We start from the raw sequence: 23,918 nt of genomic DNA, 5'->3' as shown, positions 1-23,918 counted from the left end.
CCGTATTTGTTTTCAGAGCAAACACATGATTTTATTTTGAACTTGAAAACATTTTAATCAAATGAACTCGAAAACCTTGTGAGTGATCAAAAACTGATTATCAAACTGCCCCCTTTGTCATGTCACTCATGTGCCCCTTCTGTCATGAATTGAGTGAGATTAAAGTAGACTGAAAGAAAGAAGCAAACTACATCAAGCAGATCAAGAGAACAAAAGAAAGTGAACGTCTCAAGAATGCTGTGCACAACCGAAGTTAAATGTCGAAAACCACTACCAAAGCGGAAATCTTAACCGTTCCAACTAAAGAAATAACACCTTCACATTCTTAAACTTCAATCAAAAGCCACAAAAAGACCCATATTACTACTTTGCAGCAGCAACAAGTGCAGAGCGAGCTTTCGTAAAAGAAGCAATTATTGATCCAAGTTGCAATTTATCGTTGCACCCAAAGCTCAATCTGTACCTGCAAATGTTAATCAACTTGTGCTGATTAATAAACAAACTAATAATACTATATCGATCAAAACTGCCAAATCTAAGAATTTGGTAAGGCTAATAACAACAATAGGTCAGGCATATTGACCACAACCACTCAAAACTATCCTAGCCCCACAATAACTTCTGCCAATGCATTATATCCTCCACCAGTTCAGTAATGAAGATTATTGCTTCTCCAGTGAATGCTTTAACCTTAATCTCAACCATATTATCTATGCCACATATTGAATTAGATTAAGCAACACATTTCTGAAGCAAGTTAATACGTGTGTGCGCGCGCACACACAAAAACACACTTCTATCCTTCATTATGTGCACATATACATTGATTATCACATCGCCAAAAGTTTAATCCCCATTAATGCTTAGCCCAGATTGAAAGAATGATATGCAAATGAAAAGAGAGTAAGGCACAGAGATACATACTCTATGTCAGCTAAATCATTAATCAACAAAACTCGAACATCTGGTGGCATCTTGATCTTAAAAACAAACCTGTTCAAATAAAGCAGTGTAAATGAGATCAGATAATAAGCACCAAGAGGAAATATAGAAAATATAACGGCACTTACATAGTCACTTCTCTTACGATATCTACCAAAGCCAATCCCTTTCTTGTTTTCATATCAGAAATTCCTGCAAGAGAAGAAGTATATAATGTGAGCATTAAAAGAACTTTTGGATGTCTACTTTTCCTGCTTGTAAGAATAACAAAGGAATAAGGTAGTGAATACGTTTGAAACTCTCTGTAAATGACTCATTCAAAAGCCAGTGAGATATTTGCTCAATGTCCTTAGGCAATGGATTTCCTGTGCAAAGATATACTGCTTCTTCTGTTATGTTCTGTGAAGCCATATGAGTTGACTGCAATACATTGAAATAGAATTGACAGTGTTATTTAAAATCCACCAATGATAAAATAACTGAAATTGTTAAAAAGGCTAGAGGCCCACATGACAGATTTGGCAATCCATAATATTCTAAGATTTATAAGAGAAAAAAATAACAACAGACAGATACAAAAAAGAAACATCTTGACAGAGGTATTATAACCTGCAGAATGTTCAGCGCCTTTCTCATGTCACCATTGCTAAGCCGTACAACTGCTGCTAAGCCACTCTCAGACACATCAAGCCTAGTCCAATGCACAAAATGTCAAAGACAATTTACCAAATTTTAACATTCACTCACATGTTTGCAAATTCTGCACTCTGCAATAAAGAAATAAGAAAAGAATCTTTCTTACCCTTCAGCTTCTATAACATGTTTGAGTCGCTCCGTTACATGAAAAGAATCAAGTGGAGCAAACCGAAAACGAGTACATCTTGACTGTAAAGCTGGAATAATCTTGTTGACATGGTTACAGATTAGTGAAAATCTGGTGTTCTTTGTGTATTTCTCAATCACTGCACCAAAACAAACGTAGGGAACAAAAGAGAATCAGCGAAATAACTTGGAGCATATAAAATCTAGTGCATACAAACAGTTTATACCTCTTCTCAAAGCAAACTGAGCATCCTTAGTCATAGCATCTGCCTCATCCAGTAAGACCACCTTTACAGATGCCTTTGCATTGTCAATCCTGAACCGTAGCTAATCAGTTACAATCAAGTGCTTTTAAGCCAGAAACCAAAATGCCTAGATATTTACCAGAATAAAAACATAAGCAAAAATAAAAAACAAAGGAAAGGGCCTTTTCCGTGACATACATACCCAAACGAAAAACTCTGTGTGCTGGCAAAATCCTGGATCTGTTGCCTCACAACATCGATTCCCCTGTCATCCGATGCATTCAACTCGAGAATCATATTGTGGTAATGTGCACCATAGAGCTTGCGTGCGACGGCCAGAATCGTGGAAGTTTTTCCAGTGCCAGGAGGGCCATACAGTAGGAGGTGCGGCAGTCTGTTCTCGCTAGTGAGCCTATCAACTATTCGACACAACCACAAGAACAATGCTCATCATTCAAACAACCAAATAGGACTATAAGCATAAGACATTAACCATTTTTATTCCCCTAGTATAGAAACCCTAATTTCTCCTCACATTTGTGGAAATGAGGAGAAACCAAGAAATTGAAAATTACTGGTCTTTTCTTTACCTCCCTCACTCAGATTTATACATGCATATCACACATTTGCTCCCACATTTTTACCAGCCAAATACAAAATTACAGTAAAAATGTGATATCTAAAGGCAGGCATAAACCCAGAAGCAAAACCCTTGAAAGTTACATAAAGGTGAAATCTTTAATTGTAGGGAGTGGGAATTGCTTACTGGTGTCGACAATGTCGCGGTGGGCGGCGACGTCGGCGAGGGACTGAGGGCGGTACTTCTCGACCCAGGGAGTGGCTTTGCCGTGGGAGGGGCCGGAAACGGCGACGTTTTTGCCCTTGTTGTTGGGTTTTAGAGAGGGGTTGTTATCGTCGCCGTCGATGTCCATGGGAGTGGTTAGCTCTGCCATGGTCAGCCAATGGGGTTCAGGTCAACTCGGAATCGAGGGTTTCAGTGATACGATGGCGCCAACTTCATTGTTTTGAGGGCGGGATTTTACCCTTTGTAGCTAGCTAGTCCCTTTTTTTTTTTTTTCTTTTTTGAGAATTAGAGGAAAACGTAATTTTAAATTTTGTTAATACTTTTTTTTTTTTTTTTGAAATGCTCATATTCCATTTGTAAAATATATTCATGTTTCGATTGAGTGCCAAAATCTCGGACGTTTTCCATTTTTAAAGTGTTAAGTGAAAAAAATTTGTGCAAGAAAACAAGAACACGCTATTTTAGTTACAAATCGTGTTATAGTCAACAACTTTAAGTAGAAATCACGGTCTTAGAGAAATGATGTTTTTTCTTCTTTTTTGAAATTTTTTTTTTTGATCAAATAAGAACTTCATTAATAATGAACTGCTTACAACGAGTTTTAGGCGACATCTCTAACCCAGAAATGGCCTCTAGACTTCACACTGGAACTCTATAATGACCGACTCTAAACTTGCACTATAACTGTATGACAAAGACAAAAGCGCAGGAGCAGTGAATCCTTGACATCACACCTCTCGTTCAGCCAGTGATAACTCTAAGACTAGACAACTCACTTGTGTCGACACTAAACTCACAAACCAGAGTCCTCCTAACCAACAGTTGATTGACCAAGCCAACACTCGTTGTGACCTAAACTCAACCAAATGGATTACCGGACATTCAGACCTGGGACTAAAAAACCAACACCATCACCTCCCTTTTGTCAACACCATCCATCCACCACTGCTCCAAAACGCCATCGCCTCCGACCCGATCCCAGACAGGAAGGACCCACTAGAAGGCCAAGGATGATTGTCTATGCCAGACTTTTTTGCCACCGCTGCTGACCCAACTCCAGAACAGGAACGACCCCCAAGACTGCGAAAGAGAAGACTGTCTCTGCCACACCTTTAGTAGTGTCTTATTACCAACAATAAATAAAACCAAACCCTAAAAACTTTATAAAAAAATAACAACACCTAATAGACCTGGAGAATTGCCCCAGGCCCAAATACCACCAGGCCCAGACCGCCATCGCCGGCAACCAAGCATCGCCGGCCAATCCCCAACAGAACGCATCCCCCACCACCTTAACGTCACCCATCTGGTCGCGCCTCCAGACCACCACCACAGAAACAAAACACCAACCCAATCCAGGCCCAAGCCTCCACCTAGGACCAACTGCACCTCGCCGCCAGAACCACATCAGCCCAGTCAAACAGACCCATCCCAGGGTTAGCTCGAAGAGACCAAACCCAGAAACCGATCCGCACCGCCATGACGACGATACCCCCCACCAGCATCCTTCTATCCTTGCCTTGCCATGGAAATGCACAACCTCTGTCAAACCGAACCATTACCAGATCAGGTCGAAAGGAACGAACCTAGATCTGACAGAACTGATCAGACTCGAGCCACGCCACCACAAACACTGCACCACCCAGCGGGCTCCGACCTCGCTCCACCAATCCACTCCGTCGACTAGACCATCGAGGAACACACCAGAACCCAACAGTCGCCGAGATCTCCCCCTTCCTCACCTCAAAACCCGCCACCACGATCTCCCCGATCCGAACCTTACGTCGCTCGAGGAATCCGGCGTTCTTCCGACCCACACGAAGCCAACAAAGGCCCGTCCGACGACGGCGGAAGGGCTCGCCGCCTGACAGGGGGGAAAACTTAATTTTTCTCGCAGGCTCTTTTTTTAGGGTTTTTTGCTCTCCTTCTTTTTTGAAAATTTTGTGGTCTAGTTTCCACGAAGTTGGTCATAAATTGTAATTAGTTATAATATTTAATTAATTTTTTTCTTTTTTAGTAAATTACAAATTGAATCAAGACAACATTTTTTTTGACTTTGTCAAGGGGAACCCAAAGACTTCCTAGGCCCAAGATAAACCCCTTCGGCGCATGTGAAATGCTCCAACTGTGCATTGCAGCACAGTGCCTCGCCACTTTGACAGCTTCGGGGTTCGAACCTAGGTTGGGGAGCACACCCAACTAGGCAAGAACCACTAAGCCACTAAGCCATAAAATTGAATCAAGACAACATGAATGGCTAAGATGTTCACACGTAACATGGAGTGTGAATACACCATATCTTCCACCTAAGCGTTCATTTTGAGTATTCACAAATTTAAAACCAATAATTGAATCGACTAAATAAAAAAAAAAAAAATCAATAAGCAAAATTTAAAAGACCTATCAGAAACTGATCAACATAAATATGACTGGTTTATGCATTGCAAGGAGTTTGGGTATTACCCATATTAAAGTTGAAACATACTCAGCTGTTCTTATACAGCTCATGATGCATTGTGATATTGATCTTCATCCTTTGGGAACCTTGTTATCCAACTGTCAGACTATGCTTCATTCCTTTGAATTTCTTTCCATACAACACATTTATCGGGAGCGAAATATGGTAGCTGATGACTTAGCTAAAAGAAGTATTGATCAAGAGATAAGATTATGCAGGTGTCCTTAAGCTCATCCCTTCCTTTTTCAAGCCATGCTTGATGACATTGCTAGGCCGAGAGTGTTCACGTCACCCTATCCGGCCTGACCTGATACCAGGCCCAAAAGAGAGGCAACAAACCCCAAGCCTAAGCCCAAAGCTTGAGTCCATCAGAAAATTAAACCGCTCTCTTCGCGCAATAAAAAAGAATAAACCAAAACAGAGAAACCTTGCACAATAAGAGGCGGACAGTTATTAAAGCTTAACCAGTGCTCAGGATTCAGAACCCAGAATAGGCATGACTGATGACGAATGCTAATGCAGACTGCACAGGGGGGTTTGGCCAATGGCACAGGACATCATTTATAGCCGGACAACAAGGGAATTTACTTGGTTAAGTCTTCTGCCCAATAATGGCAAGGTGGTTCTGCCTTCTGTGCATCTTGGACTTTTATTTCCATTGTCCTTTATTATCCTAGCCTTATTACATTTTATAAGTCCTGTTCTAGTATTTTGCAACTTTGCAATTGGTTCTGCATTTCTTGTTACTTCTTCAAGCTTCAAGGTTGGCTCTTTTTTCCAGCTTGTTATTATTTTTTTTCTTCCAATTATCATATTGAAATTACCCACTTTCTTCTGTTTTGACCTTGGTTTCCTGTTTGTTTCAACTCTAGAGCTGAAAGTTTGGGGAGTTTGGACAAAAGCAGCTTCAAATGGCTAGGAAGACTGAGCATCCAGCAAGAAGAGAAGCATTTTTCAAGGCCCTTATGGGTGATTTTTCTCAGCATCTGGTATCATTCTGATCTCTTTTTCTCTTTGCAAGTAATGTTACTAGGGTATGTTACCGCTTTTTTCTTTTTCTTTTTGTCATAGAAGATCTTAATTTCATCTATAGGTGAATCATTCTGGTTGATGCTCATGAACTTCCTTTGATGGTTGCTAGCTTAATTACTAATATTTTGAGTGTTTGAGTCCACTTCTTTCTGGTATCGTACGATGTTCTTTGGCAAGGAATCTCAATTCTTTTGCAATGGCCCGGGATATGATGAGGACTTGAGGATAATACATAACTCGTATGAGTAACTCAACAAGTTTCTTTACCAAATAAATCTACCATATAGAGTTATCTTTAGTAAATTTTTTAAAAGCCCACTGCATATAATATATCACAGCTAATATCCAGGAAAAAATAATCTGCTTCCATAGTCCTCCTTCAGGTGGTTCTACAACATTGAGAGTTTTCTGCATAAAAGAAAAAGGGGTCTCACTCCTTCTTTCAACACCGTACTTTCCCCACTTATACTCCACTTCAAAGTACATAAATACATTTTGTTTCTTTTTCCTTCTTCGTGTTAGAAACATATCAATTTGTGATTATAGACCCTGCATATACATATAGAGGTTTGGTCTGTGGAGATTTTCCGCCTGGTTGCAAGTAGTTATAGTTTTACCAATCTTTGGTTAAGAACATGGTGTAGATCGATGTAATGATTTTGATTGGATTCATGTGTGGTCTTGAGTATATGAATTCTTTTTTAAGAATCTGGTACTTTTGCAGCGTATACCATCAGCGTTTATCAAGAACTTGAACAGACGCTCACTGCACATATGTCGTCTTAAAGGCCCTAGTGGACAATGTTGGGTTGTGGAATTGGAAAAGAGAGGCAATCGATTGTTTTTCCATAAGGGTTGGGAGGAATTTGTGAAGCATCATCCTCTAGAAGTTGGGGATTTTCTGATTTTCGGTTACGATGGTGTGTCCATGTTCGATGTGACCATATATGGCAAAACTTTCTGTGAGAAGAATGTAAAAGCAGCCAAGAGGAGAAGTGACAGTAATGGTATTGCTGCCAAAAGAAGTGGTAAGTTGCCAAGGAGAAGTGACAGTCATGCTGACAAAAGAAGGGGTAAGTTGCTAGCTAGGTTATACTCTTAATCTATTTTTACTTCTCAACAGCTTATGAAGTTTTTGATTATAACAATTTTGTGATGGCTTCTTCTTTTACTGCATTTTAATTTACCAGCAGTTGATGATGTAGAAGAAACTTCTGTTCGACCCATTCCATTCCAATCAAAGAATTCTTTTATCTGTAGAGTTTTGAAGGCACGTACATTGTATGAAGTGGTGAGTACTTGGTCGCCCAATATGCAAGCCAACTGTTTTTCTGAATAAAAACATTTTCCCTCTTTTCATTTCAAATAATTCTAAAGCATGTAGCCATAGTAAAATAAATCTTTCAAGACATTTCTCTTTATTTTTAATTGAAGCATAGCAACATTCATCTGTCACTTGAATCTTTGGAAGGACACTAGCTATAATAGGTGGTTCAAGTGACCGAGTTATTCTCCATGTATTTACTTCATTACTTGGGAAATGAATTATTGAACAGGTTTGATATAAGTTCATGCAAAAACATCTCCATCATAACTGATCTTGAACGAACCGACGTTACTTGTTAATGATTGAGAATCTTCAACGATGATGCATCTGAACTGAAAAGAGTTCTGGCTAGAATGCATGTGTTGTAGGTTAATTACTCATCCTTTTGCTTTTGTTCAAACTTTAAAAGTTAGTATAACTTACTCATTTGTTTTCTTTTTCTTGTTTTTCCCCTTGATATATATCAATGTACGTTTTCCGAATTGTAGTATATTCCGATGGAAGTAGTCATAGCGGAAGGTTTAAAGGCTGGGATGGCCATAAAGATTCAAGATACATTTGGGATGTCATGGCATCTTAGACTCCGTGCTAACCATGATCGTGTGCTGATGAGGTTGGGCTTGTCAAATATATGCAAAGCAAACAAAACTTCACATGGGGACACTGTGATCTTTGAGTTTGTCAAGCCAAGAGTAGTGCAACTTCATATTATCAGAGCAGGAGCTTACTAGCAGCCTCTGATGCATACTGAAACTATAGCTAGTCTTTCCAAAATAATGTAATTCCGCACTAGTACGTACTGATGAGACAATTTTACATCAAGTTAGTTGTGTGTGTATTATGCAGACATGACTGCTAAGATTCTATGCTTTTGTTTGACACTTCGACTCATTGCACCAAATGGTTGCTATTTGAATTTTGAAATTTATATTCTGGAGCCCAAGTTCTATTCTCTGTAGGGCATGGTTTTAATGCCACTAGGCCCAGCAGTTGTATAGTCACGCCTTCATTATCCATAGAATGAAGAGTTTTATGCTGCAACATGATTTCATGTCCCCAACTATAGGGGACAAAAAAAAAAAAAAAAAAAAAAAAATCCCTCAAATTCCTTCATGTACAGAACACCCTATTTTACAAGAAATACATGAGTTTTGAAAATATGTTAAAGAAGTCTTTAAGAGCAAGTTCACCCGTTGGGTCACCCACTATTCACTATTTTTTAGTGTTAATTTCACCCTCTGGGTCACGAGCACAGTGTATTTCGTGCCCTGGGTCACCCTGTACAGTGTTCTGGGTCACCATGGGGTGACCTGCACAGTGTATTTCGTGCTCTGGGTCACGGGCACAGTGTATTTCGTGACCCAGAGAATGAAAATATACACTAAAAAGTAGTGAATAGTAGGTGACCCGGTAACCCAATGAGTGAACTTGCTCTAATGAAATGATTCGAGTTTCGGGGAAAATATAGTATTTTGAATTTTGCTACATTAGTGAACTGTAGTAGTCCGTTGATTATCTGAAATAGTCTCAACGGTGAAAAAGTCAGAATTTCTATAGCCCAATGCCATTGGTTAACTGGAGAAATCCATTTGTTTGGTCTGAAAATTCAACAAAAAATTTGATGAAACTGACAGCAAGTAAGACCTACATATTTCAATTTTTCCCAACAAAATAAACACACCAGAAAAAGATGGCCAGCGGCCATCCCAAGGCCAAAAGACAATATTCCTTTAGAATTTTATATTCAATTCAAAAAGGCCAAAAGTACCTTCCCAGGGGCATTTCCGCCATTTCCCCCGCATTGAAACCCACAGGCACAGCCAACAAAAATTTTCAAAGAAACCAATACCAAAGTCCAAAGCTTTGTTTTGGAGGGAGGGAGAGGAGGAGGACTAGCACTAATAAGAGAGAAGGTCTCAACCAAAACCCCAGACGGCTCTTTCTCTCTCCTCCACCACCGCTCACTTTCTCTCTCTACACCTCAAGTTTCTTCTCTTTACACTCACCCACCACCGCCAATGTTCTCCGGCGCCTTCACCTCCAGGTCCCAGCAGAGATCGTCAATCTCGCCGTTCCGGTCCCGGAAGTCGCCGGCGCCGTCCAAGCCTCACGTGCGTCCCGCCACGCCTTCCTCCACGTCTTCGTCTCGACCGCCGTCCAAGCCCTCTGTCTCGCCGGCCTCCGCCTCCAGCTTGAGCCCGCCGGCGCCGCCCGATGTCTCCAAGTCCAAGGAGAATGTCACCGTCACCGTTAGGTTTCGCCCCCTCAGGTCTGCTGGAGCTCCGTCACCGATGGCTGTTAAAATTTTGAATTTTTTGGGTTTAAATTTTGACTTTTGACTTTTGTGCAGTGCTCGGGAGATTAACAAAGGGGACGAGATTGCGTGGTATGCAGATGGGGACTATACAGTGAGGAATGAGTTCAATTCTAACATTGCTTATGGCTTTGGTTAGTCATTTTTTGATTGAAGTGTTGCTAATTTACTTCATGAAGTTATTTTACTTCTTAAATAGAGAAAAGCATTTCACCCATAAGCTGCATTTTGAGATTAAGGAGATGTGGATACGATGTGTGTTTATGATGTTTCTGTTAGAGTGGTTTGGGTTTTTGGTTTTGTGACTGATTATGTTATTTGTGGGGGTGAGGCAGATAGGGTTTTTGGTCCAGCAACGACCACGCGCCATGTATATGATATTGCGGCGCAGCAAGTTGTCAGTGGTGTTATGCAAGGGATTAATGGTAAATACTTTACTGAACTTAGTTACCATTGCACATATCTTTAGTTTCAGTGTCAGTTGTTTTTTTGATGCCTCAGTAACTTTGGAAGGTTACACTTAGCAGTCAAAGTCACTGTCTATACAAACACAACTATGTGTGTTAAGGTGTGTGTATATAGTGACGACTTGTAACTTCCTGTTGGCTTAAAATTGCTCTGTTTTTGTGCAGGTACTGTATTTGCATATGGTGTTACTAGTAGTGGGAAGACGCATACAATGCATGTAAGTTGACAGTTGTATATATAGTAAGCAGTAGTCATCTTGCAGCCAAGATCTTCTATAGTTCATTGATACAAGTCTATGTCATATGTGGCCCTTATCCTTCTTTTGCTTTCTTTATATTTCACCACGGTGAAGGGAGATTCCTTGAAGACAAATTGATTTGCCTTCTGATTGTTTTTCTTACTTCATTATGATAGCAAATCCTCCTTCCAGGCAGTGTCTTGCTCAAGTTCTGCTCGTACCTTTCTGTCATAGATATTGTGTGTCTTACTTTTCAGTGTTTGCAAGTTATGAAGTACAAATTTTTGTGTTTCATTTTGTGATCCAGGGGGAGCAGAAGTCACCCGGTGTTATTCCACTGGCAGTGAAGGATGTGTTTGGAATTATACAAGAGGTACTGGATGCTTTCCTAAACTAATTTGCAATATTTATTTGTTACCTTACTTAACCTTCTTATGATGTCAGACACCTGGGCGAGAGTTTCTTCTTCGTGTTTCATATCTTGAAATTTACAATGAGGTTAGTCTTATCTTAAGTCTTTTATTTGAAGCTTACTGAGGTAGTGCTTTCATTGTTGTGTACAGTATGTAAGTACATGTATTCTTGTGAAGTATATTTCCTTAGGTTGTAGATTACCAAGCACACCCCTTAGAATACTCTAGCTGATCGCTGTCCTCCAGTTTCACAAGATGGAAGACAGACTTACACCCCTAAAAGCTGCTGAAATAGAAGGCCAGAAAGAGGACCAATATAAACTATCTTTCCCCACGACTCCTTACCCCCCGTCTCTCCATGCTCCTTACAATACAGTTATTCCTTTCCAACCAAATTACCCAGAGTCCCAGGTAACCACCAAGATTCTGCAATTGCCCAAGATTTTTGACCTTCTCCCTTCTCCACAACTCCTTAAACCTGCAGTTAACAGAGAAAAGCAGCCCTCTGGCGGATCCACAGACCATTCCGCTTCCGTAATAAGATTGGACAAAAGCTGTTGATCAGTTTCATTTCTTCCTTCTGTATCCTTGTAGTACATATGATTGACCAACTTTACGTATCACTTATTGTTTCACTCGGTGAGCTGGTAGTCCTAAACTCTAAAACAACAATATACAAAGAAATATAATGTTTTCTTCTGGTGAACTAGGAATGTGCCGTATGGGCTAAGGCTTTTTCTTTTCTTTTTTTGGTCTTTTGGGCCTCTATTTAACCAAAAAGAAGAACGTCAACAGAAATTAAGCCAGTTTTGTAATGCTGTTGTATTTATTAGCTTATGTTGTTTTTCATCCTTTTTCTTTTACAGGTCATAAACGACTTACTTGATCCAACAGGACAGAACCTACGAATCAGAGAGGATGCTCAGGTGTTTATATTCATAAAAGAATTACAAGTCATTTTTTGTTCTTGGGTCTTAATATGTTCAAACATACTCTTGAATATGTTTGCTTTTAAATTATATTTACTCATTTATCTTTCTTTCCTTAAACTGACGTACTGGAAGTGTTCTTCATTGAACTATAGTATGACTCTATGGGGAAAGAAACCAACCAACCCACCCCCTAAAAAAAAAAAGTTTAAAAAGGAAATATTAGTGTAATAGAGCAGATGCTTGAGGATAGTCTTTGGTCACTTGGAGTATTTTCACCTGAGTAATATACTCTAGAGTCTAGAAACCATCTAAAATATGGCCTTTGAATTGTTTTGAAAGTGGTATTTCTTTGGGCAGGGAACTTATGTTGAAGGAATCAAAGAGGAAGTTGTTTTGTCTCCTGCTCATGCTCTTTCCTTGATAGCAACCGGAGAAGGTATAGAAACATGCACTTTTATCTACACCTTCTGGGTGTAAATTTTGTTGTCTCTGTTTAATGTTTGTGTCTGAGTCAAATGTTACGAATACATAATAATTGGGGAACACTATTGTCCTTTTCCCTATCTTGCTGTTGCTTTTCCTTACATCCCCTTATTCTCTGTATCTTTTGCCAGCCACCTCTTGTGCGGCTGATCTTTAACATTCTTTCTGTTCATTTGCAGAGCATAGACACGTTGGTTCTAACAATTTTAATCTACTAAGCAGTCGCAGCCACACTATATTCACATTGGTAACTATCTTTACTATGTGATTAAAGTGGTAATATACTCTGTTAGTATGATGAAGCCATATTCTGTTAGGTTCTAATCATTCTTTTCCACGAGTCTTCTCTTAATTTGTGAATATATCGGTCGAGTACTTTTGTCAACTAAAAGCTTGTGATGCTTAATTAACTTGAGAGATGATGAAGCCTAAGAATTTCTCATCAAGCAATTTAACATATCATTATTATTGTATCAATTGCATTGCTCGTTATTCCACCTTTGCTAATATATAAAATTATCAGACTATTGAAAGCAGTCCGCGAGGTGAAAATGGAGAAGAAGATGTCACCTTGTCCCAGTTGGTAATCTTTTGTACTGTTGTTCTTCTTCGAAGTTCAATTTTGACTTGTCCAATACTGTAGTTTATCTGGTCCAAGTGTCCAACAATCTGATGGATTTTTGATTATGAGTTCTAATTATATTTTCATCAGTGTCTGATGATGAGCCGTATATAATTCAAATTTCCTTCATTCTTGGCAGCACTTAATTGATCTTGCAGGATCTGAAAGTTCTAAAACCGAAACAACTGGATTGAGGAGAAAGGAGGGCTCATACATCAATAAAAGCTTGCTTACACTTGGCACTGTAAGATAATGCTTATATCAGGCCTTTGATTTCAGTTCCACGAATATATACAATTCCTCGTATATACACAAATTACCCTTATTTATTTCTCCAATACTCTTTTCTTCCCAAATACCATTCCGTGTCATATTTATAACTCAAGGGTACAATTGTGCCTAAAAACGTGATAACTTGGTCGCCTTCTGTGATTGCTTTTCATGGCATGATATTGGAGAGCTGATCGACCACAGCTGATATGCTACAATGTAGAGCTCAAGAATTTTCATGTGCATATATGATTGCATTTAGTTATTAGATATTCTCATTTGAAATTTGCAACACATTTGAAAATTTTATTTTTATCTAATAATTGTCTCTTGTTGCAGGTGATATCTAAACTTACAGATGGGAAGGCAACTCATGTTCCTTATCGAGATTCAAAACTCACCCGTTTGTTGCAGTCCTCCCTCAGTGGTCATGGTCGTATATCTGTAAGTCCCATTCAATTCATATTTTCCAGTCTTCACATGATCATATTTTTCTGTTTGCTACTATTCAATCATGTGTCATGTAAAGTCTCTCTTTTTACTAGCAACATAGTTACTAACGCTGGGAAATGTTCTTGTTACGGTCACTTTAGCTCATTTGCACTCTGACCCCTGCGTCTAGCAATACTGAGGAGACACACAACACACTAAAGTTTGCACATCGGAGCAAGTATGTGGAAATAAAAGCTGCCCAAAATAAGGTGAATCTCAGATTCACTTTTTATCTCGAGTGCTATTAGTATGAAATTACAAATTTATTTGTTTTAATTGATCAATTTTAATCTTTTATTTTATTGATGTTTACTTTTAGATTATCGATGAAAAGTCTCTTATCAAAAAGTATCAAAGGGAAATTACCATTTTAAAGGAAGAGCTTCAGCAGTTAAAACGTGGCATGATGGAGACTCCAAATATACCTGCATCTACTCAGGAAGACCTGGTTAATTTAAAGCTTCAGGTTTGTGCAGCTACAGTGAGAGAACTCATAAATATTAGCATACTTTCCTCTATATTTAATTTTCTATTGGTAAAGCTTTAAATGGGAAATCTATGAAAAACCTATCCCAAGGTCCTTCATCAAAACAGTAAATGAGGTAGCATTCCTCTAGTTCAAATCATAAGAGTAGATACATTAAAATGCATCTTATCATTGGACCTTTCAGCCATCCGTAGTTGATCAAAGCTGAGATATAGTACCACAGCTTGACAAGCTAGCCTATTGATCTGAGGTTTAAGGACGTTTAGGAGATGATAAATATATATTACATATGTATGAAAATATATGAGGGGGCTAGAACAATAAATGTATATTTACACATATATTACTCTCTCTCTCTCTCTCTCTCTCTCTCTTTTGCTTTTATCTTTTCCTAAGATTTTCAATGCCATTTGTCTTTTTCCCTGTTCGTTGTTTGCATTTAATGATTTTTTTTTCCCATGTAAAAGCTGGAAGCTGGTCAGGTGAGATTGCGGTCAAGATTGGAAGAGGAGGAAGAAGCCAAGGCAGCTTTAATGGGAAGAATACAACGATTGACTAAACTAATCTTAGTCTCCACAAAAAATACCATACCACATAGCATATCTTTGCCTAGCAACAGACGGAGGCATTCATTTGGGGAAGATGAGGTGGGTGGTCTAGTATTTCAGCAGTTAGGATGGATTACAGATTCATTGAATTTTGTTTTGAGTGAGAGCTTGTTTTATGATTTGGATTTCTCAAACTAGAAACTGTAAACCACTGCTGTGATCTTCCTCGTTAGGTTACTAATTGACCCATTTTCAATGCAGCTAGCATATCTGCCTGATAAAAAACGGGAATATGTGATTGATGATGATGCTCTAAGTCATGCTTCCGAGCTTTCAGTGGAAGGAAGAGATGATATCACTAATCTTGATGAGTTGGTCAAGGATTACAAAAGAAACAGAAGACGTGGAATGCTCGGATGGTTTAAACTGAAAGTAAGTACTCATTTGTTTCTTTAGTGCTGACTTCAGTATGGCTTTGATATATTTAGAGTTTGTTTCAGAAGGACAAAATATAGGATTTAGTTAATGCGATGACAGTCCCCCTTCCCCTTTTTAAGCCAATACTTACTTTCAAGCTACACCTTGGTTGTCTTCTTTACTCTGCTTTCATTCTGAGTTTTCGGTAAAACATATGGACTGATATATAAGTCAATGCCCGTCAACTATACTATTTTGTAACATGTATTTTTCAAAAAAATTTATCACTAATTTGATTTGGTAATATCTAGAAACCATCTTTTTCTTTTTGTATGCTAATGCCTAGACTTCATCCTTTATATGTTAGGAGCAGATGTAAATTTGGAAGAAACGATTGCATGTCTTGTTGACTTGAGCTTCATATAGATAGGTGGGCATAACATTAAAAGGATGCATTGTTGTTGGATGATTAAGTTGAAAGCTCAGATATATTGTTAAGCCTTATTATTTCTTCCCCAATAAGATATTAGTTAGTTCAGTCACTATCTGTATATTACTACATATTCATCACTCTCCGACTCTCTGTCAATACACACTACTAAAACTTGGTTATTCATTTAAGTTATACAAGAGGAAAATATACTTTTATTGTAGTAGCAAATGATTAATACTCTATGGATTGAACACTCATCTAGACAAAACTCAACTGCATTCTCGACAGAAACCTGAGAATCTCAATGGATTATCACCAAGTGCTGATAGTGAGAGCTCTTCTACTAGTGGTTCACCAGCACCTTGTTCAAAATCTTCTCAAAATAGAGTTAACTCCAATGATTTGAAGGATGGACAAAGAAAGTCTGTCAGTAGACGGGGTGATGATCATACCATCACTGACTCATTTCTGGAAAGAACCCAAGCTGGTGATTTGTTTGCTGCTGCAGTTGGTGGTCGCCAGTTGCCTCCAGTAAGGGAAATTCTATCCATCTTTTTGGTTTTTGCTTCGAGTAGATTATATGTTCCAAGTGTATACAAGCTTATGGAAATAATATAATGAGAAGCAATTGTGTGTGCATGCTTGTGTATTAGACATTGTAAAATAGGGTATGTTTTCTTTCTCTCTTTGTTCCCTGCATCAGCTGAACTAATAAGTCTAATATCAATGTGATATGTAGCATTTGCATTACACTTGAGCATGAAGATATAATGCTAACTGGGTTTGCTATAACTACTCTTTTGCAGACTGGATTCACAATAACCGATCAAATGGATCTCCTTCGTGAGCAAGTGAAAATGTTAGCTGGGGAGGTAGCATTCTGTACAAGTTCTCTGAAAAGATTGTCCGAGCAAGCAGCTACCAACCCAGAAGATTCAAAACTTAGGGTGAGAAATCCCTTTAAATCTTAGAGACAAATTTATAAATCTGATTGGTATCCTTGTGGTGATGTTTTGATGCTAATGTTGGTTAAAATAGGAACAAATGCAAAAGTTGAAGGATGAAATTAGTGAAAAGAAGTTTCAGATACGTGTCCTAGAGCAACGCATGATTGGATCACTTGAGATGACTCCACACAGGTCGAACAATAGTGAAATGTCTCAGGTAACTATTCTTTTTGCTGATGGTTTGAAGAGAAGCTGGATGAACAAATCTTTCTATATGTAAAAATTTGGATTGACAGATAATAATCTGATAAACAATCTTTTAGGCCTCTATGAAATCAAAAATACAAAAGAGACTATTCTTCCCGTTTCACATTCTACTATGAGTGACTGTTATATTATTGAACTTTCTAATACCATTACAGCCGAGACTGGCCCCCTTGCTACATGTCTCTCCTCTCATCAGAAGATCCTTAAGTCTCTTCTCATAAAATAAATGTAAAAGTCCATTGTTCCTTTTCATTTTCACATGGTTAAGCTATTTCAATAGAACAAGAAAACAAGCACATGTCGTTAACTTGAGAGGGATATTCTATATTTAGATATAACAATATCAATTATGCAAGGGATTTTAAATAGCAAAGAAAAAAAGAGTTCACTCTACTCTGATTACAGACCTTAGCCAGTATCATTTTATTGATGATTAGAACTACATTTCACATGATCCACTTAAATCTACATAATACGTAATGAGCTTTTAGCCGTCTTGGTCTTGGGTTTCTGTTGGTTTGTTGAGTGTCATTTATTTGTTTTGTTGAAAGATGGAACTATGCTTAACAAAAAATTGCTGGTTTTCAAATATTTTAGTAATACATTATTTTTGCTTTCTGACCAGTTTGCTCCATTCTAATGTAGGCTTTGTCCAAGCTTACGACTCAGTTAAATGAGAAAACTTTTGAACTTGAGGTTCGTTATCCTTATATTTTCATAACACTGATGATTCTGTAATAAATGCTCAAACCATTTACTAAGTTGATTAGTTTGGTCCTGGGATAATCATTCAGATCAAGACAGCAGACAATAGGATACTTCAGGAGCAACTACAGATGAAGGTAATATTATAAGGATCTCTTATGATGTACTTGATTCTTTTTCTTCAAGTGCTTTATTATGTTGTCACTTTTTACAGATTTCAGAAAACTCAGAAATGCAAGAGACAATTCTGCTGCTAAGACAACAGCTTAGTTCTAAAGAAAAGAACAATGATGAAAGAGATAGGATTGCTCCATGTGAAGAAACCTGTGCTGATGAAAATACACCGACCAGTGTGATGAGCTTAAACAGAATCCTTTCGCTTGAGGATTCCAAAGAGTGTAACAAAGATGCATACTTTAATTCCCAAATCCATGCACAGGTTATTCCTTTACTTTCCTGGCATCTTCAGCTCTGGGAAACCCAATATCCTTTCTCCTTTTGTTCCTTTTGGTTTTTGCTGTCTATATTGCTACGTGGTCACCAATGCCATAATAATTTGTTTTCTTAGGCTTCTAAAATAGAAGATCTAAAGCAAGAGAAGGTGATACTGTCTGAGGAAAAGGAGGGGCTTGAAGTTCAGAATCTGAAACTTTCAGAAGAAGCTTCCTATGCCAAAGAGTTAGCTTCAGCTGCAGCAGTGGAGCTTAGAAACTTGGCTGAAGAAGTAACAAAGCTTTCTTATGAAAACGCCAAGCTGACTGGTGACCTTGCTGCTGCAAAAGAGGTTCAATGCCGATCAAACTATTGCCAAAGGTCTACTTCATATGATTTCAAGAAAAATAGCATAAATGGGGCTCGAGCTAATGGATTCCATAAAAGGTCGGAGGATGAAGTTTTGGTTGAGGAGCTGCAGAAGGAACTTACTGCAAGATGTCAAAGAGAAGCTGCTCTGGAGAAAGAACTATATGAGAGAGATCAGTTAGAAGATGATTTACGAAAAACACTAGAGAATGTGAAACAACGTGAAGCTGACTTGGAAAATGAGCTGGCAAATATGTGGGTGCGAGTTGCAAAATTGAGGAAGTCTGGTAATAATGCTGAGGATGTGTCTCTTCAAGGGGTTCTTGAGTCTGAAAGTTCACATACGAGAATTAGAAATGGGAATGTGCCGTCTAATAATCACTCATATGCTATGTTCAAGGACAATGAAAGCAATGAAAACTTGAATGAGATGGGTACATTAGAAGATTTAAGAGCTAGCTATCTGGAAGAAAAGAGAAGATGCAAAGAGCTAGAATCCTATATTTCTAGGTTGAAGGTATGTTCCTTGTAAACTAATCTGGTGAAAGTACAGTCACTAGTTTACTGTATATCCATGAAACTAGTTTACTGTATATCCATGAATGATCTTGTGGGTTATTATCCCCATCTATAATTTTATCAACACTTCAGCTGTAGTTGTGAAATCTTTTTATTTTTATTATTATTACAATATAACTTTGGATTTTCATTTTCAAGGAGCTCTGTAATTGAAACATAGAGTTTAAAAAAGATTATGTATATTCAGGGTGAAGATGTTGCTGGTCTGGATGTCACCGCTCTTGAACAGTTGCAGAACCTTCATGTTGAGGCTATAACAAAGATTTGCCATGCAAAGGTGATTCTTCTGTCTATTTTGTTGATAACTTGATGTTTAAGGACGATCTACATGCTAAACCAAAAGAAAAAAAAGGATCATCTACATTTTTTTTTTCATTTGCACCTTAAATTATTCAACTCATGCAATTATTGCTACTCAGTTATGATGTCCAGTTGTGAATATTTGTTGCTTGGATCAAAGTAGTTGCGACTGATACCCTGTTCTTTTTCCGTGATGACAATTGGAGCCAGAACTTCGATTGATAATGTTGGGTATTTTCTATATGCAGTGTGCAAATCGTGTTTTATAGCGAGCTGAGTTCACTTAATCCCCAGATTCACGGATTTAGGTATTTCGGGTTAGTTTTGTCCAATATTTTATTAGCAAATGCACATTGCTATACTGCTCACTATGCATTGCTCGAATTCTTCAAGCGTTAAAACCATGGAATAAGAGCGGCATGGAACTGATGAATATAACTTTGCTATTGCAGGTAGTAAGCAGTGTATAATGTACTTTGTACAGTTTGGTAACAGTGACCAGATCAACTGACTTCCTTCACTACTGGAGGAAGCAATATTCTAGGAGATGCAATTGTCTAGTAACTTAAAGTTAACGTGACTAATTAGGGGATTGAAACTTAATGTTAATGTGACTAATTAGGGGATTGTAACAGGAGAATATTATATATATGTTGAATGTATTTATTATCTATTGGGATATTTACCCACTTACATTTCCCAGCTTGTAACTTCTAGTACAGGCAATCAGGCCCAAAAGATTTATACAACCAACGACAGCTTTGCCTGCTTGTAATATGTAGCAACTATGTTGCAACACTAGTGATCAAAAAGTTGCAACATGTATCTGCTACATAAATCCTGTAGAGGGATTTCTGCATTTACTTTTTGGATTGGAGACTTCTTTGTACATGGCATTACTGATCATCAGAAGCAAAAGCAGGACAGAACTCTTCCAAATTGGCTACATAACGCTGGGAAACACCTCCACAATATTCCGATCTACACTGAAAAAAGAGTTTCCTGATGAGAAACCCTCACCGGACATTAAGGCAAAAAATAAATTTGTAAGAGTAAGGTTCAGGACTTGGGAAGCCTATTGCAATTTGCTGGAGCCCATCCAATTCGCTGGTTTTCATTGTCATATACCAAAATTTTATCTAGCAAAGTAATATCTGTAAAGAGAACAAATGAAAGATATCAGTATTTGACCACAGAAGAGAAGAAAAGAAATTACTGAGTGGGGATTTTTTTGTCGGTATACCTCCGATGAGGTTCGTACTTTCCAGTCCTACTTCAGAGCCGTTCAATATTCCCAAGCACACATTGCCATGTTGCTGAAAATAAGATTTTGTTAGATATGCTTTTCAAGTGTTTTCTTCTCTCACCTACTAACAGAAGGGGGTAAAATAAGAAATAAAATAAGGATGCTTACTGAAACTATGAGATAAGCTTCAGGTGATATATGCAGCTGAACATTCTTGACATTAGTAAAGCTCAGTGCTAAGGGTTTGAAATAGTTCTGTGCATCGTGAACAGATTTGAAAGGTTTGCTGCCTTTCCAGCAAATTGGCAGTGATTTGTCTTCAGTTGCGTCCTTCAGAGGCTTTCCTTTCAAATCGTTTCTCACCTAAACACAAGAATTGATGGTCAGTTTCTCTGCAAGTTATTTGAACAATTACCTATAGAAGAATGGTTAGCAATTGTTTCTGCTCACCAGTTTAACTAATGCCTCATAAGCTTTGGAATTGAAGTAAGTGTAGGAGCTCCCACTGTCAAAAACCAAGTTAAGGGCCTTCACACCAGTGGGCTTTCCATTAAAGACAAGTTCTGCTGGTCCGGATGAGTAGTGATTTCTATGAAATAGGCAAAGATGAATACAAATTAGACATTATACTCGATTACAAAGGACATGGGATAAATGGGGGCTACTCACGAGTTACGTGACATTGGAGTCCACATGACTCCTGAAGAAGGGACAAGATCATTCCCAAAGAATAGAAATCCTCCTTGGTTGCTTAGACAGTGACCAACCACATTTCTAGTTAAACCCAAGCGACTTAATTGTGACACAATGCTTGCTTTGCCAGTACCAAGGCCAAGAACTCCAGTGGTTGGGGGCATGCTTAGACCAGAATGTTTTTGATCATATCCACACCTGCAGCCAACAGCAACAGAAAACAGTATAAGATTTAGCTCTGAACAGGCAGCTAGGTTTAAGTCATAAACATAACATGTCAGAAGCTTTCTTTTCAAGCTTCATCCATTGCATAAACTTTGGCTTACTTGCATTCTTAAGCTTCACCTCTTAATGTTTATGAAATCGAAAGGTTCAAAGATAACAAGAGCAATATCAAAAGTATGTAATGCTGGTAATGGATATGAAAAGCAAACAACTAAAAACCCACCCAAAGGCCAAACGAGGACCAAGTTGAGAGCCATTGGTGAATTTCAGGGGAAAGTAATCCTTGACCAGCACACCCAGAGATGAACCTTGATCAGCATATTCAACCTCATAGTCGCATTGGTCACTTGGGTTGTTACACGGGTAACTTGCCGGTGAGTGAAATGCCGCACAAAGAGGGTCTTCACATTGGACAAGGTTGTTTTTGGGTTTGTAAAGATGCTCGCGGGGCTACAAAGATACAGACACACACAAGCACTAGGTGAGAACATGGTCATCATAATGTCGGTCCAGCAGTCTCACCTATATATAAAAAGTTTTACCTTGGTACAGCCAGTACAGGGAGCATCACATTGGACCCATGTGAGATCACTACCAGTGTCAATATCAAGGTCGAAACGCTTGCCTGGGTTGCCTATGCTGAGGGACACAGAGTAGTACCTGCAGAGCAAAATCACAATCAAATCTTATAAAAATTCACACACCAGATCAAAGAGGAGAACAGATGAAAATGGAAACGGAAAAACAGACAGAATACCATGCAATTCCATCTAATAAAGAAAAGAAAAAGACCTAAATAAAGAAAAGAAAAAGGGGGTGGGGACTGGAAACTTTGCCCCTTTTCTAAAGTGACCAAGGAAAGATCAAAACTTTCCAATATGCACCCTTATAAGAGATCAAACTTCTGACAGGACAGAGAGAAGGGATTGTGATCAAGTTCAGGTAACAAAAGCCATCAGACAATAAAAAAGCGAAAAAGGGTCTCCAAAAGTTAAGCACAGAAACACTACTCTAACCATTCGAAAAGCCATCTGCTCAGCAAAAACAAGCAAACCCATAATCCCAAAACTGTAAATGAAAAAGAAAAACAGAATCCAAGAACTGATAAAGAATCCAACAATACAAAATGGAGTCAAAGGTTGGTCAAGAAACCCCTCAAAAAAAGAAACCAACTTTAACAAAATAATAAACAATATATCAAAGATTAAGCTTTAATCCCAACCAGCTCCAAGAACCCATATCCATTCCACTCACCAATGACATAAATTCAACAAGGATTTGCTCGTGCAAACAGTGAATTAAAAACAAAACAAAAAAAATATATAAATGAATTAAAAAGCGAAGAGGCGCAAAAGATGAAATACATACCCAAGAGGATAGACATTTCCGTGAAGAGGGAAAACGGCAGAAGAACCAAAGCTGTCCAAGTGGGCCGACTTCTTATTCGTCTGGGGGTGATTGGTTTCCGAGAAACAGCAAGAGAAAAACAAACCCAGAACCAAAAACGCCGTCAATGTCAATCCACACCGTTTGGCCATCTCTGGGTGAGGGAGTCTGAGTCTGAGTCGTCGTTATGATTCGGATCAAAAAAGGGGTGTAAGGCTTCGAGTAAATAGTAGTCGCTGGCGTCAGCTTTCTTCTAGAAGGAAGTCCGTTGGAACTTGGGAAGTTTCACCGCGCGCCAGCGGAAAAAGACCGCGTCGACAACGCCACGCGGAGAGATTGTCCAGGTTTCAAGGTCGAAATTGCCCATTGCGTTTTAATTTTAACTCATTGTTTCCCAAGGGTAATCTGGTCATGAAATAGTCTGTGAGACGAACTCAACATCTTCTATTATACTTGCAAAATAAATACTCATATCATTAGATATTAATACAAAATTACCATTGTATGTATTTGTTCTTGAAACTTTAATAAAAATAAGAAAACTCTCAACAACATGGCAAGCTAAAATCAAACTTTGAATCTTGAAACATGAATAAAATAGATTCCGTATTTGGAAATTCTTATGATTATAGGACTATACTCTTTCTTCTGTATTTCTTTGAAAGACTTTTGTGGAGTGGGTGTAAGGTTGAGTAACAGTTTAAGATATTACATACATTGATAACATGTAAGGGAGTGGTCAACAATTAACTATGAAAGTTTCTTTCTCATTTGTTTCCTTTGATTTGTGTTGTTTTCCTATCATCAAATGTTTGGTATAAAAATTTACTTAACGTGTAGTTTAGACTTTAAAAGCATACATAGTTGTATCAAAAGAACAGGTTTGATAAACGTATTTTAAAAAGATGCTCTGAGAATTTCTTGAGTTTGTTTTTTTTTATTTTTATTTTTTGTACCTTTTTCTTTTCTTATAATTTTTTAACAAAAAAAAAAGTGATACCGAAATATCGACAGCGTTCAA

The 23,918-nt window shown here is 38.3% G+C and overlaps 4 protein-coding genes across 8 annotated transcripts; 2 read left to right on the top strand and 2 right to left on the bottom strand.

Annotated features, from left to right (window-relative positions):
• Positions 1-165: 165 nt before the first annotated feature.
• Positions 166-3,063, bottom strand: LOC133736861 (replication factor C subunit 3). Its single transcript, XM_062164456.1, has 9 exons — positions 2,776-3,063; positions 2,212-2,428; positions 1,992-2,080; positions 1,745-1,904; positions 1,552-1,633; positions 1,233-1,362; positions 1,071-1,134; positions 925-993; positions 166-463 (listed from the first exon to the last, which is right to left on the bottom strand). Exons 1-9 carry the CDS (start codon positions 2,960-2,962, stop codon positions 364-366), a joined length of 1,098 nt encoding a protein of 365 aa, XP_062020440.1. The 5' UTR covers positions 2,963-3,063; the 3' UTR covers positions 166-363.
• Positions 3,064-5,849: 2,786 nt separating this feature from the next.
• LOC133735758 (B3 domain-containing protein At4g01580-like) lies at positions 5,850-8,511 on the top strand. Of its 2 annotated transcripts, none has more exons than XM_062163198.1 (5): positions 5,850-6,035; positions 6,145-6,261; positions 7,029-7,377; positions 7,498-7,595; positions 8,120-8,511. In XM_062163198.1, the coding sequence occupies exons 2-5, from the start codon at positions 6,184-6,186 to the stop codon at positions 8,360-8,362; spliced, it is 768 nt and encodes a 255-aa protein (XP_062019182.1). In that variant the 5' UTR covers positions 5,850-6,035; positions 6,145-6,183; the 3' UTR covers positions 8,363-8,511. The 2 variants fall into 2 exon arrangements, with proteins under 2 accessions (XP_062019182.1, XP_062019181.1); XM_062163197.1 differs by having other exon boundaries at positions 7,495-7,595.
• Positions 8,512-9,482: 971 nt separating this feature from the next.
• Positions 9,483-20,117, top strand: LOC133740944 (kinesin-like protein KIN-7C, mitochondrial). Of its 2 annotated transcripts, none has more exons than XM_062168880.1 (26): positions 9,483-9,900; positions 9,982-10,079; positions 10,281-10,370; positions 10,578-10,630; positions 10,959-11,024; positions 11,096-11,149; positions 11,931-11,990; positions 12,354-12,432; positions 12,659-12,726; positions 13,003-13,062; positions 13,241-13,345; positions 13,711-13,815; positions 13,965-14,072; positions 14,183-14,329; positions 14,818-14,997; positions 15,160-15,330; positions 16,037-16,279; positions 16,555-16,695; positions 16,787-16,912; positions 17,608-17,658; positions 17,757-17,804; positions 17,882-18,106; positions 18,236-18,985; positions 19,235-19,324; positions 19,596-19,655; positions 19,800-20,117. In XM_062168880.1, exons 1-25 carry the CDS (start codon positions 9,650-9,652, stop codon positions 19,614-19,616), a joined length of 3,390 nt encoding a protein of 1,129 aa, XP_062024864.1. In that variant the 5' UTR covers positions 9,483-9,649; the 3' UTR covers positions 19,617-19,655; positions 19,800-20,117. The 2 variants fall into 2 exon arrangements, with proteins under 2 accessions (XP_062024864.1, XP_062024863.1); XM_062168879.1 differs by having other exon boundaries at positions 19,596-19,664.
• On the bottom strand, positions 19,972-23,142 carry LOC133740945 (aspartic proteinase Asp1-like). 3 transcript variants are annotated; one of them, XM_062168881.1, is made up of 9 exons: positions 22,880-23,142; positions 22,054-22,171; positions 21,735-21,961; positions 21,263-21,484; positions 21,044-21,182; positions 20,762-20,956; positions 20,591-20,663; positions 20,414-20,501; positions 19,972-20,328 (listed from the first exon to the last, which is right to left on the bottom strand). In XM_062168881.1, the coding sequence occupies exons 1-9, from the start codon at positions 23,047-23,049 to the stop codon at positions 20,244-20,246; spliced, it is 1,317 nt and encodes a 438-aa protein (XP_062024865.1). In that variant the 5' UTR covers positions 23,050-23,142; the 3' UTR covers positions 19,972-20,243. The 3 variants fall into 3 exon arrangements, with proteins under 3 accessions (XP_062024865.1, XP_062024866.1, XP_062024867.1); XM_062168882.1 differs by having other exon boundaries at positions 19,972-20,333; positions 22,880-23,141; XM_062168883.1 differs by having other exon boundaries at positions 19,972-20,501; positions 22,880-23,138.
• Between the last annotated feature and the right edge of the window lie 776 nt (positions 23,143-23,918).

Source organism: Rosa rugosa, chromosome 3, assembly GCF_958449725.1.
Source record: "Rosa rugosa chromosome 3, drRosRugo1.1, whole genome shotgun sequence".
In the NCBI taxonomy this organism is placed as follows: domain Eukaryota; kingdom Viridiplantae; phylum Streptophyta; class Magnoliopsida; order Rosales; family Rosaceae; genus Rosa; species Rosa rugosa.
The sequence above is the reverse complement of the archived record's forward strand: the minus strand, read 5'-3'. Positions and strand labels throughout refer to the sequence as shown.

What these genes read in the sequence shown, in the direction of transcription:
- LOC133736861 (XM_062164456.1), bottom strand. Translation starts at nt 2,962, where the DNA reads ATGGCAGAGCTAACCACTCCCATGGACATCGACGGCGACGATAACAAC. An exon ending in CATGTTATAGAAGCTGAAGG is followed by an intron (nt 1,634 to 1,744) that starts GTAAGAAAGATT and finishes GCATTGGACTAG; the next exon opens with GCTTGATGTGTCTGAGAGTG. An exon ending in AGGCGCTGAACATTCTGCAG is followed by an intron (nt 1,363 to 1,551) that starts GTTATAATACCT and finishes AATGTATTGCAG; the next exon opens with TCAACTCATATGGCTTCACA.
- LOC133735758 (XM_062163197.1), top strand. Translation starts at nt 6,184, where the DNA reads ATGGCTAGGAAGACTGAGCATCCAGCAAGAAGAGAAGCATTTTTCAAG. An exon ending in TCATGCTGACAAAAGAAGGG is followed by an intron (nt 7,378 to 7,494) that starts GTAAGTTGCTAG and finishes TTAATTTACCAG; the next exon opens with CAGTTGATGATGTAGAAGAA. An exon ending in CACGTACATTGTATGAAGTG is followed by an intron (nt 7,596 to 8,119) that starts GTGAGTACTTGG and finishes TCCGAATTGTAG; the next exon opens with TATATTCCGATGGAAGTAGT.
- LOC133740944 (XM_062168880.1), top strand. Translation starts at nt 9,650, where the DNA reads ATGTTCTCCGGCGCCTTCACCTCCAGGTCCCAGCAGAGATCGTCAATC. An exon ending in GTGGTCATGGTCGTATATCT is followed by an intron (nt 13,816 to 13,964) that starts GTAAGTCCCATT and finishes CGGTCACTTTAG; the next exon opens with CTCATTTGCACTCTGACCCC. An exon ending in AGAAAACTTTTGAACTTGAG is followed by an intron (nt 17,659 to 17,756) that starts GTTCGTTATCCT and finishes ATAATCATTCAG; the next exon opens with ATCAAGACAGCAGACAATAG.
- LOC133740945 (XM_062168881.1), bottom strand. Translation starts at nt 23,049, where the DNA reads ATGGCCAAACGGTGTGGATTGACATTGACGGCGTTTTTGGTTCTGGGT. An exon ending in CCTGTACTGGCTGTACCAAG is followed by an intron (nt 21,962 to 22,053) that starts GTAAAACTTTTT and finishes GTATCTTTGTAG; the next exon opens with CCCCGCGAGCATCTTTACAA. An exon ending in GGTCCTCGTTTGGCCTTTGG is followed by an intron (nt 21,485 to 21,734) that starts GTGGGTTTTTAG and finishes TGTTGGCTGCAG; the next exon opens with GTGTGGATATGATCAAAAAC.